Source organism: Canis lupus, chromosome 28, assembly GCF_003254725.2.
Source record: "Canis lupus dingo isolate Sandy chromosome 28, ASM325472v2, whole genome shotgun sequence".
Classification (NCBI taxonomy): Eukaryota; Metazoa; Chordata; class Mammalia; order Carnivora; family Canidae; genus Canis; species Canis lupus.
In genome coordinates, this window is record NC_064270.1 from 26,268,533 (window position 1) to 26,282,317 (window position 13,785).

Genomic DNA, 13,785 nt, shown 5'->3' on the forward strand with positions numbered 1-13,785 from the left:
TAGTTATTTGTAGGCACTAGTGATTTTTTAAATGATAGCTGAAATTAAATGACTAAAAATTGATGTTTAAATTCCACTCATACATTTTGAAAATACTTTTAATACATTCAAAATTGTCTCCTACTTATTAATATATAAAGATCTTTAGGCAATATATGATTCTAATTTGCTTTATTGAGTTTGAAAATTTAAGAGAGGATATAATTCTTATATTGGACACCTTGAAGAACTCCATAAGCCTCTCAGCTTAATGATTCCTTTTTTTTTTAAGATTTTATTTATTTATTTATTTATTTGAGAGAGAGAGAAAACGAGAACACAAGCATTTGTGCCCACGAGCAGGAGGAGGGGCAGCAGGGGAGGGTGAGGGAAAGGGAGAGAGAATCTGAAGCAGACTCTTTATTGTTTCTGGAGCCTGTCATTGGCTTGATTTCACAACCTTGAGATCACAAATGGAGCTGAAACTAAGAGTTAGCCATTTAACCAACTTGAACCACCTGGGCACCCCTCAGCTTAATTCTTAATGAGATGGTATTAATTCCTTATTTCTGATAATGAGCTTGAGTAGTGAAAGCTAGCAAAAATTACTAAATAAGAGCATATAATTTAATCTTCCTGAGATAATTTGCTGTTTGGAGAAAATAAAATTTTAGCCATGTCTTTACAATAATTATATTATGTTGAAGGTAACATATCACAAGTAAATTCTATTTTAATATAATATTAATTTTTTTGAATAAATTTAATATTATCAAAGAAAATAAAAATTGTCTAACTTCCATGTGGGAAAATAAGTCTGTATCCAGAACTTTTAAAGTCAACATATAAATAAATTAAAAAATATTTGAAATCCTTAACATTTGTCAAAGTTAGTTATTTTAGATTGCTATGGTACTTTGAAAGCCATCTACTTAGACAAATAAGATTCACGGGGAATATCATGCATAACAATGCAGATACTATTATTTTGAATATTTTCCTATTTCTATTCTAAAAGTAGTATTGAGATATCCATTTGCCACAAGTCATATTTATTTTTGTGATGGAAAAAGGAATTGTAATAAGTTTGTAAATCAGCCCTTCATTGTATGTATATATTTGGTACAAAATGATGGGATTTATGGAATGAGCCTAAAGGGAGGAACAAAATATAGAAATAGTAGAGAATCTGAAGTGCTTAACCTAGCGATAATGAATATGATCATTTTCTATAGCTAGAAAACTATATATCACAAGTTTTGAAAGTTGCATTTGGGGAAATCGTAGGAAACCTAATATCTAAGGTTTTATTGTTTTATAGAGACTAAATAGTGGTATAAAGGACTATCATATTTGTAGTTTAATTTTGCAGTTAGTGTAGAAAAAGATTTACTCTTTAATTCAGTTTTTTTTGTGTAAGTGAAAAAACTAGCAACACATGGCTGAAAAATGAATTCAGAATGTGACCTGATTATTTAACTTATTATCCTCAACTGTTTGGCCTTTCAATAATTAAAAATATATATTAAAATTATTCCTCTTTTCTGAATAACTCTATTAAACTAAAGACATTTTGGAAGGCCTTTCTTATCTTTTAAACTTTTACACATACTTTAAATATTAAGTCACTTTATTCAGTTAGCCTAGTGTATTCCATTTTGTTATAATTTATTTTGGAGGGTGTTCCAAGAAAAACCATTATGTAAAATCAAGCTGTATCTCTGTTAGGCACTGTCATTTTAATTGAATTCTGGAAACATATAAAAATGTGAACTTAAGACATTTTAAAAATATTTATGATCTTCTCCCACTGCTGTAATTAACCATAATTTTGAAGAATTTAATTTAACTTAGAATTCGTGATTTGAAATGCTCTTATGTTCTTCCATTTTTTATAATCTGCTTATATAAATTCATAAATTTTTTATAATCAGGTTACATAATTCTCCTGAATTTAAGGTTTGACAATTCAGAGAGAAACTTTTCTTTGTGACACAATCGGGAAATCTTTTTTAAAGTGTAGATTCATTATGTAGAAACTGGGCTAAAATATATTAATTTCAAAGAATATCAGAAGAAAATGATGTAGATTTTGAATTTCCAAAATTTTCTTCCTTTACCTAAAAGTGCGTCTATTAAGACTCTCAATTTCTTCTTATATTATTAAGGAACAATGTAAACCACAATTTCCTAGTCTTTATCCCATCTGCTTTCTGACATTCCCTTTTATCATTTTGTGTTTGTGGTTATTTGTCTTTATTGTTTCTTTTCTCTATTCATGCCCAAATATTGGCCTTCTACATTAATTATTTTGAAGATTTGTTTTTAAAACTTTGATTAATGGTATAGGTTTTAAAATGTTTTAATGTAGAGTTTAATTACTTTTTTGCTTGAAGAAAAATATGGAGGTTTTGAATTTTGTTGTTCAGTAGCAAATGAGTTTTTTATTTCCACAGATGCGATTCTGAAAATCGCTATGTTGGTAATCCACTTAGAGGAACATGTTATTGTAAGTATTTTTACTTTTTTCATTTTAAATAATTAGTGTGTATTTTTAGTTTTGGGTGATTTTGCTGATAATAAAATTCATCTTGCATGCTGATGTCATTAATATGTTACAATATCTATTTCTTTTTTTATTTCTTAAATCTTACAACAGAACTCTATATATGTTGCTAAGAAAGGCAGTCTTTTGCTGTATTTTCTTAATTATACTTGGTGCATTTTTTTCTACTCTTGAAGAGTGACATAGCAATAGATCTTATTCTTAACATGAAAACAAATATAGGACTTTAGTAACTTCAGCTTGATTTAATGTAATCTTTTCATTTTGATTAAATTTTGAATAAATAGAATTTTATGATAGATTTTTACAGGAGGCAATTTTGGTCATCATTAAAAAGCTGTGTACATTTTTTTACTGAAAGATACTTTCACTGGGAAGTGATCACATTGTAGATGTATGTTTAGCTGTTTAAGAAACAAGTTTTCAAATGGTTATATCTTTTTACATTCCCACCAGGTCTGTATGAGTTTCAGTTTTTCAAATCTCTTAATGATTCATATGGTTAGTCTTTTTAATTTTTGCTGTTCTAATAGGTGTGTAATGGTATCTAATTCTAATTTTATTTACATTTCTCTAATAATGATAAATATTTGTTCAAATGATTATTTGCTATGTATATATTTTTATTTGATGAAGTATGTTTAAATATGTTGCCCACTTACCATTATTACTTTCATTATTGAGTTTTCAGAGCACTTTATGTATTCCAGATACAAATGCTTTTGCAAAATTTTTGCAAATTTTTTTTTTTAGTTTATGGCTTGTGTTTTCACTCTATTTGGAGTATTTTTTTTTTTTGAGGAGGAGTTTTTAATTAAGATGAAGTTCAATTTATCAATTTGTTCTTTTGAGAAATCTTAGCCTAACCTAAAATCACAAAATTTTCCCATTTTCTTCCAGAAGTTGTATATTTTTATGTTTTCTATTTATGAATATAGTCCCTTTTGAATTAATATTTATATATATTTCAAGAAATGGATCAATTTTTTTTTCTTCATATGGATGGCCAAATGTTTTAGCACAGTTTATTTAAAGACTCTTTTAACCAATGAATTGCTTTCGTATCTTTGTTGAAAATCAGTTGCCAATATATGATTATAAGACTGTAAAGGTTGGGGCACCTGGGTGGCTCAGTCAGTTAAGTTCTTGACTCTTGGTTTAGACTCAGGTCAAAATCTCACGGTCATGGGAGTGAGCTCCATTTCAGGCTCCATGCTCAGCCTGGAGTCTGCATGTCCGTCTCCCTCCCTCCTGTCCCACACTTGTGCTCACTCCCGCTCTGTCTCTCAAATAAATAAATAAAATAAATCTTAAAAAAAAAAGAATTTAAAGGCTATTTCTGGAATTTCTATTGTGTTCTATTAATTAATTTGCCTACTTTTATGCCAAAATAGCACCATTATAACTACTGTAGTTTAATATGTCTTGAAATCATATCATTTATTTTCCAACTTCATTTCTTCTTTATCAAACTTGTTTTGTCTTTGAGTTCCATTTCTTTTGTGTTTACATATGAATTTTAGAAACTGTGTGTCAGTTTTTTCCAAAACACATGCTAGAATTTGGATTGAGATAGTGTTTAATTTATAGAACAGTATGGGGGGAATTGATATTTTAACCAGTCTTCTGACCCATGAACATCTTTCTCTTTTTAAAATTTAATTATTTTAAAATTTATTTTTAGCAATATTTGGTATTTTTCACTGTGAAGATCTTTCCCAGTTTTTGTCAGATTTATCTTTACATGTTTTATATTTTTGATGCTGTTGTAAATAGTATTTTTAATATTTAATTTTCAATTGTGTCTGGTTAGTACAACTTCAATTGATTTTTATGTTGATCCTCCATAAACTTTGTTAAACCTACTCATTAGTTGTCATACCTTTTTTTTTCCCTAGGTTCCATTACATTTTTTATTCAGACAATAACGTGTTTTGTTATTAATGGAATTTGATTTCTTTCTTTCCTGGGTCCCTTTTATTTCTTTTTCTTGTTTTATTGCATTGGCTACTACTTCTGGTACCATGTGAAAAGATGTGATGAGTATGGAAATTTTCCAGTGTTGTTGATTTTAGAAGGAAAACATTTGGTCTTTATCTATTAAGTATGATGTAGGTTTTTCCTAGATGCCTTTATTAGGTTGAAGAAATTCTCTTATAGTCCTACTTGCTGAGGATTATTGTTAGGAATGGGTGTTTATGTCAAATAATTTTTCTGCATCAATTGAAATGATCACAAGGTGTTTCTGTTTTACTTTGTTAATGTAGCAATTTTAGTTTTTAAAAGCAATTAATGCTACAACATGTGGATATACTCCTTTTGTTGTTGTTATTCATCCTAGATGAGCATGGTGATTATTTCTAGCCATTGGCTATTATGGAAAATGCTGATATGAACATTCATATGGTCTTTGTATAGATATATAATTTCATTTTCCTTGAACTGATTTTTAGAAGTAGAATTGTTGGGTCATATGATAAACTTATGTTTAAGTTTTTAGTAACTGCCAAAGGATTTTACAACATTTTACATTCCTACTAGAAATTTATAGATGCTTTAGTAATTCCACATTCTTATCAACATTTAATATTATCTCTCTTTTTGATTTTAGCCATTTTAGAATATCAAATTGTGTTGTGGTTTTAATTTGTATTTCTTGTATGACTGATAATGTTGAGCTCAATTTCATGTGCCCATGTCCTGAACATGTTTTGTTAGATACATAAAATCCTAATTTTCCTAATTCTTTTGTTGCTATTTAAATGGCATCTTTTAAATTACATTTTCTACTTATATTTGATATGTAAAAATTATTTATTTTAGTACATTAATTAGATATTCATAAACCTTAATGAACTGTTATTCGAATTGTTCACAGATATGTTTGATGATTAAATACAATTAATTATATTACATACAAATAAAAATAGATTTATTCCCTTCTATCCAGTTTTTTTGTTGGAGGTTTTTTGATTACTGTTTTTTGATTACCAGTCTTTTTGCTGTTGATCACTCTGCTCAAATTTACTATTCCCTCCTTATTCAGTTTTGGAAGCTCATATATTTCTAGGAATTTATTTCTTCTTGTTTATCCAATTTGTTGGTATAATATTCTCTTATAAACTTTTGTATTTCTGTGGTATTGATTGGTATTTCTCCTCTGTGATTTCTTATTTATTAGCCCTCTCTTTTTTTCTTGATAAATCTTGGTAAATCAATTTTCCTTATCTTTTCAAAGAACCAGCTCCCTCCTGATTTCATTGATTTTTGTTTATTGTTCTTTTAGTCTTTATTTTATTTATTTCTGCTCTTTATTTTATTTTTATTTCCTTCCTTCTAGTGGCTTTAGCTTTATTCTTTCTAACTCTTTTATTATAAGGCTAGGTTGTTTGAGATTTTTTGTTTGTTTCCTGAGGCAGGCTTGTATTGCTATAAACTTCCCTCTTAGAACAGCTTTTGCTACATCCCAAGGTTTTGAACCATTGTATTTTCATTTTCATTTGTCTCCATGTATTTTTTGATTTCCTCTTTGTTTTCTTGGTTGATCCAATCATTATTTAGTAGCATGTTATTTGGCCTCCAAGTATTTCTGTTCTTATAGATTTTTTTCTTGTGATTAATTTCTAGTATCATACTCTTGTGTTTGGAAAGATGAATGACATGCTTTTAATCTTTTTGAATTTATTAAGACTTTTTTGTGATCTAACATGATCTATTCTGGAGAATATTCCGTGTACAATTGAAAAGAATGCATATTCATCTGGGGTGGAATGTTCTGAATATATCTGTTATGTTGACCTAGTGTAATGAATCATTCAAAGCCATCATTTTCTTACTGATTTTCTGTCTAGATGATCTGTCCACTGATATAAATGGGATGTAACAGTCCTCTACTATTATTATATTACTGTTAATTTTTTTCCTTTATATCTTTTAATAGTTACTTTATATTATAAGTCCTCCCATGTTGAGTGCATAGATATTTACAATTGGTACATACTCTTTTTGGATTGTTCTCTCTATGATTTTTGTCTCATTACAGTCTTTGTTTTAAAGTCTATTTTGTTCAATTTATGTGTTGTTACTCCCCCAATATTAACCCAAGGAGGTCCACAGTAAGATACATAATACGTAAAATGACAAAAAGATTTAAAAGCAGCAGGGAAAAACAGCTACATAGGGGAAAACCCATAAGGCCATCAGCTGTTTTTTTAGCAGGAACTTTACAGGCCAAAAGAGAGAGGTGTGATATATTCTCAATGTGTAAAGGAAAAAAAGCTGCAACTATAAGAATACTCTATTTATCTAGGCTATCATTCAGAATAGGAGAGGCAAAGAGTTGCCCAAACAAAAAACAAAAACAAGAAACTAAAAAAAGAATTTCTCACAGAAAAGCTAAAGGAGTTCATCACCAGTAAACTAGCCTTACAAGAAACATTAAAGGAAATTCTTTGAGTGTAAGGAAAAGGTCATAATTATGAGTAAGAAAATTATGAAAGAAAAAATTTCACAGATAAATACAAACATATAATAAAAGCAGTAGGTAGATCATTTCTAATACCAGTATGGATGTTAAAGCACAGAGGCTGAAAAATCAATTATGTTTACAAAAATTATTAAAGGAATTCATAAAATAAAAAAAATGTTAAGTATGATGCTGTGTACATAAAACACAGGGAGGAGAGTAGAAATGTAATATTTTTAGAATGGGTTCAAAGTTAAGTGACCATCAATTTAATAATTGACTACTATATGCATAAGATGTTATATATGAACTTAATGATAATCACAAATCAGAAACCTATAATAGATACAAGAAAATATAGATAAAGGAATCCAAGCATAGCACTAAAGAAGACTATCACAAAACAACTGTACAACAAATCACAAATCAGCAATAAGTGTATGTCTATCAATAATTACTTTAAATGGAAATGGACTAAATCATCCAGTCAAGACATAGGATGACTAAATGGATAAAAAAGCCACCTCTATCTATATGTTGCCTATTAGAGACTTACTTCAGATCTAAAGACACATTAAGATTGAATGTGAAGGGATGGGGAAACATTTACCATCAAAATATAAGCAAAAAGAATGCTGGAGTAACAATATTTACATCTTTCCAATGTTTTTAACCACTTCCTGGGATGGTTGGTTTCTCTAAGTACTAAGTCAAAGTTATGGTGGTAGATAACCACAATCAAGTAGAGAGTTTGCTGTAACTTATGGAATATTTCCTTTATCAAGTTAAAAAATTATTATCTACATTAGTATAAAATTTTATCATGAATGACTTTCCTTTACCTGAGTCAGTGTGAAGTTGTATTAATAGGTTTTCTAACGATAAATATCTTTTAATTCTGGGGTAAACTAAACCTGGGCATGGCACATTATTATTTGGGATACTGCTAAATATTGCTTGTTTATATTCTCTTTAGGAGTATTTTCAGTTTGAATGAATATAAACTATACTTTTACATTTTTTTCTAATGAAACAACCTTTGACTGTAATGTTTCAGTTTTTCTTTTTTATTTCCATACTGGGTAACTATAGTGATAGCTTTTAAAACTTAATTTTAGAAGATTGAAGACCTCTTTTAAATAGAAATAGTTAAAAATATTAAGTGAACTTCAAAGATTAGTGAAATTCAAATAAAATTTTGGGGTCTTGTGCCTTTTTAAAAATTTTTTTATTTATTTATGATAGAGAGAGAGAGAGAGGCAGAAAGAGAAGCAGGCTCCATGAACTGGGAGCCCGACGTGGGACTCGATCCCGGGTCTCCAGGATCGCGCCCTGGGCCAAAGGCAGGCACTAAACCGCTGCACCACCCAGGGATCCCGGTCTTGTGCCTTTTATTGGTAGTTCTCTCTCTCTTTGCTATATTATATGGCCTTTGGGTTTATTCATTCTTTACATCAAATTAGTTTTCTAGTTCATGAGTTTTAGGATTTGTCCTTAGTAATATCCTTCTCTTATATACTTTTTAATTGTCATTGTTTCTTGTTAACATTATTTTCCACCTAGTTTTTAGCAGACATTGATGCTCAATGTAATTGATTGGAAGTTGTAGAACTGTGATATTTCAGTTCGTTCTTTATTTCTTGATTAGAAAACTTCTGTAAAAAACATATTTCATCTCATCAGATATTTGTTTACTCATTGCTACAGTTCATATAGGAAAGGCATGATAAATGTGATATTAGTTATTTATATTTACCAGTTTTCAAAGTACAGAATTATTTGCTCTATATTTCTCAAACATGAAAATTTTTATTTTTTCAATATTTTTTATTGAACTTATATTTGCCAACATATAGCATAACACCCACTGCTATATGGGTGTTATGCTATATGTACATCCCATCAAGTACGCCTCTCAGTGCCCATCACCCAGTCACCCCAACCCCCCCCCCCCCACCGCCCACCTCCCTTCCACCACCCCTTGTTCATTTCCTAGAGTTAGGAGTCTCTCATGTTCTGTCACCCTTACTGATATTTCCCATTCATTTTCTCTCCTGTCCCCTTTATTCCCTTTCACTATTTTTTATATTCCTCAAATGACTGAGACCATATAATGTTTGTACTTCTCCAATTGACTTACTTCACTCAGCATGATATCCTTCAGTTCTATCCACGTCGAAGCAAATGGTGGGTATTTGTTGTTTCTAATGGCTGAGTAATATTCCTTTTTTTAAATTTATGTTTTATTGGTGTTCAATTTGCTAACATATAGAATAACACCCAGTGCTCATCCCATCAAGTGCCCCCCTCAGTGCCCGTCACCCAGTCACCTCAACCCCCTGCCCACCTCCCTTCCACCACCCTTTGTTCATCTCCCAGAGTTATGAGTCTCTCATGTTCTGTCTCCCTTTCTGATATTTCCCACTCATTATTTCTCCTTTCCCCTTTATTACCTTTCACTATTTTTTATATTCCTCAACTGAATGAGACCATATAATGTTTGTACTTCTCCAATTGACTTACTTTACTCAGCATAATATCCTTCAGTTCTATCCATGTCGGAGTAAATGGTGGGTATTTGTCATTTCTAATGGCTGAGCAATATTCCATTGCATATATAGACCACATCTTTATCCATTCATCTTTCGAAGGACACTGAGACTCCTTCCACAGTTTGGCTATTGTGGACATTGCTGCTAGAAACATCGGGGTGCAGGTGTCCCGGCGTTTCACTGCATCTGTATCTTTGGGGTAAATCCCCAGCAGTGCAATTGCTGGGTTGTAGGGCAGATCTATTTTTAACTCTTTGAGGAACCTCCACACAGTTTTCCAGAGTGGCTGCGCCAGTTCACATTCCCACCAACAGTGTAAGCAGGTTCCCCTTTCTCCTCATCCTCTCCAACATTTGTTGTTTCCTGTCTTGTTAATTTTCCCCATTCTCACTGGTGTGAGGTGGTATCTCATTGTGGTTTTGATTTGTATTTCTCTGATAGCCAGTGATGTGGAGCATTTTCTCATGTGCTTGTTCGCCATGTGTATGTCTTCTTTGGTGAAATTTCTGTTCATGTCTTTTGCCCATTTCATTATTGGATTGTTTCTTTGCTGTTGAGTTTAATAAGTTCTTTATAGATCTTGGATACTAGCCCTTTATCTGATATGTCATTTGTAAATATCTTCTCCCATTCTGTAGGTTGTCTTTTAGTTTTGTTGACTATTTCTTTTGCTGTACAGAAGCTTTTTATCTTAAAATGTTCTGTTTATCATAAACTTATGGACTCATACATATTTTTTATGTTTAAAGCCATTTGCAGTTATTAATCTTACTGATGTCCAAATTGTTTTTTTTTATATCACTTAAATTATCTTTATTTTCTAACTTTCCCACATTAATTCTGTTTTTCTTCTTTCAAACATTCTGGATTTTGGAGGAGGGGAATATTTTTGAATGATTTTTTAAAATTAGAAATTCTTTTTTGATTCTTTTTTAATCTTTAGCTTTTATCATGTCCCAAAGTAGTAACTACTTAAAATTATGAACATATATGAGTTATATTCCATTTAAAAAAAATATATAAATCTTATATGTTTAAGACTAAGATAATTTTCCTTCTAAGATCTGTGCTGTCCAATATAAATATAACATGAATCACATATACAATCTTAAATTTTCTACTAGCTATATTAAAAAAAGTTAAAGGAAACGGGTAAACTTAATTTTAATAGTCTTTTATTTTACTCAGCATATCTGAAATGTCAATTTAACATGTAACAGTGTAAAAATCATCAATGAGATACCTTTTCTAAGTTTTTTTTCAAACCAAGTCTGAAATACAATTTGTATTCTATCCTTATAGCAATCTCAATTCAAATCAGTCACATTTCAGTTACTCAATAGCTACATATGAATAGTGGCTACCATATTGGATAGCTCATCTCTAGATTATATAGGATTCTTACTCTCTTAAAAATGTTAAAGGAGTAGTCCTAAAGCACTAGATGGCAGCCTTGTCATTTGTTATTAGACCTTCAAAACTTAATAACATTTGAAAGAAACGGTGTTTTAAAAAAGAAAAGGTCAGTAATTCTTGTAATAGTGTTAATGAAAACTATTCTGATTTTAAAGATTTGAGTGAAATTTAAAATGCAGGCCCACACTGTAGCTTAAAGCAATTGAACGGAATGTGGTGTTAACTTAATTGAAAGTAATATACCAGCAGTTGTATCCTATAGACAGGCTTAGTAGTTTTTTAAAGTTCAGTTTAAAATCCAAAACTGAAGTAATAGAAATGATCATTCCTTAATGGAACACAAAAGGAAGTTCCTAGCAATGATATCTAATTTGATTGGTCCTTGTAATATTGAATTACTCAATTTATCTTGGCAAATATGAAAATTGTAGTTACAGTAGTGTAGTTTCTTTTTTCTTTTTAAATGCTTTCATTTTGGTACACCTGGGTGGCTCAGCGGTTGAGCGTCTGTCTGCCTTTGGCTCAGGGCGTGATCCTGAGTCCCAGAATCCAGTCCTACATTAGGCTCCCTGTATGGAGCTTGCTTCTCCCTCTGCCTGTGTCTCTGCCTCTCTCTCTCTCTCTCTCTCTGTGTCTCTCATGAATAAATAAATTAAAATAAATAAATAAATAAGTGCTTTCATTTTAATTACAATAACAATTATAATAAAGAAAATCATAAATAAAATGAAAGACTGGACTATGAAAATGTTATATAGATGATATATTTCAGAATACAGGAAGTCACTGTCTACAATTATCTATTTTATGCTATTATTACATTAATTCTTTAAGGATGTGTAATGTCCAAACTTCTAGTTATTGATATTTTAGTATATTTCTAAGTAATCTAACATATTTTGATTATTTTACTTTTTATTTTTAAAAATTACTGTTTTATTTTGAATTTATTCTATTGTTAGAGTTCAGGATACAATTTTGTGATGATAATAGTACACTGTCTTTTAAAAGTAAAGAATTTAATTATTACTTTTATATTCAGTGTTCACTTCTGCCACTTATCACATCCTACATTAGTTTATATTGGTAAAAAAAAATATCCATTCATCCCACTGTAAGCTCTTTAGTTATTATTGATATATTTAATGTTTATTAATGTTTATGTTTTGGACTGAAAAATTATTTATGAGCATATTATTTAAGGATTTGAATTTTTTGTATATGAGATAATATTTCTAATGTTATTATAGATATGTTATGAACATCATTCTCTATTTACTTAAAATACTATGTCATACAAAACAAAGAAATTGAAACTTAAATTAACTTTATACTTAGTGTAATTATTCTATGTTTTATTCTAAAATAGGCATAAAAGAATTTTCCCATTTTAAGCTAAATATACTGTATTTTATTTGTGTTTTCTATGATTTTAACCATTGAGCATAAATAGGTATTTGAACAGAATCTGGCTGGTCCATCTGGAAGTGCGAAGTGACCCTGATGAACACAGAGAATCTAAATTCTTCTGTTTCACAGTTTAAAGACATGATAGATTGAGGATTACCAGAAAAACATAATTTAACCACATGGTTGGCATTAAACTTTATTCTTTGATTCATCAGTGCTTTTATTAATTTTCCCTAAGCTTATATACCAGTATTTTTAGATATTTATTTCAGTATTACATGACATTTTGGCATATTTTAAAATGAAGGACAATATAACATAATTATGAAAAAGTTAAAAATAGCTGATAAAAAATTGCTATTGAATTAACATGGAAGAGAGATGAAAGTTTTCTTTGGCAAAATATTTTATAATGAAAGTGTTAATTATTCTGGTTATATAAATAATACAGTCTCACTGCAAAATTAAATAAAGTTTAAGGAAGAAATAAAAATGTCTGAAAACCTCCTGCCAGGGCTTCCCAGTGGTGGTGTACAGTCTGTGTCCTCTGCAGAGGTGCCTACTTGCAGGAGAGAACGGGCACTGATATCCTGTACTTATATTTCTTACTAAGCCACAGAACTTGTGAGGGCTTGTATCTGTCTTGAGCAAGGGTTAATAGTTCCTAATGTGTATAAAGATGCTGAATGGGCAAATGAAGGCATTGCATGCCTTTCTAAATAAATCATGTCTTGAGAATGATTTTACATAAAAGTTTACGACATATATAATATTCTCAATGTGAACAACTTTTTTTTCTCACTGGGATATCTGACTCATTATTTAGTATCATTTATTAAATAAAACAGTTTTTGTCCAATCTGGAAAACAACTACCTGACTTTAAAATAATGTTAATACTAGTTAACATTTATTGAGCATTTACTGTGCCAGGCTAGTCTAAGCTTTTAATACTTATTAGCTTATTTAATCATCAAATGAGAAGTATACACTAATTATGAACATTTTTTTGTTTGAGGGAACAGAGGCAGAGAGAGCTTAATTTTTGTTAAATCACATGGCTATGAAATGGCGAAGCCAGTTTGAATCCAGCATCCTAAGTCTATAGCCCATACTCTTGACTATGAGTAATAAAATTATAGCAACAAAAATTAGTAATATATTTATCCCAAGTGTTTTTAAATGAATTAAATAGAAACATAATTTTGAAGGAAATAAAAAGAAAGTCTAAATATTTAAAAATTCAAACCATTTTCTTAAATAAGAAGTCTTCATATGAAAATACCATACTTAACCCAAATTGATATATAAGTTTTATGGAATTGCAATTAGAATTTTATTTGGTCCTGTCTTTTGAAGTATATACATTAGAATAAATTACCTTAAAATTTATTTTAA

General features: G+C 30.0%; 1 protein-coding gene across 3 annotated transcripts in view; it reads left to right on the plus strand.

Moving 5' to 3' along the window:
- ATRNL1 (attractin like 1) overlaps positions 1 to 13,785 on the plus strand; it is a 779,330-nt gene that overhangs the window by 262,091 nt on the left and 503,454 nt on the right. For all 3 annotated transcript variants that reach the window (XM_049103125.1, XM_049103126.1, XM_025467337.3), the window contains exon 21: positions 2,436 to 2,488. In XM_049103125.1, coding sequence (XP_048959082.1) covers positions 2,436 to 2,488 — 53 coding nt within the window. The remainder of the gene's footprint in view (positions 1 to 2,435; positions 2,489 to 13,785) is intronic.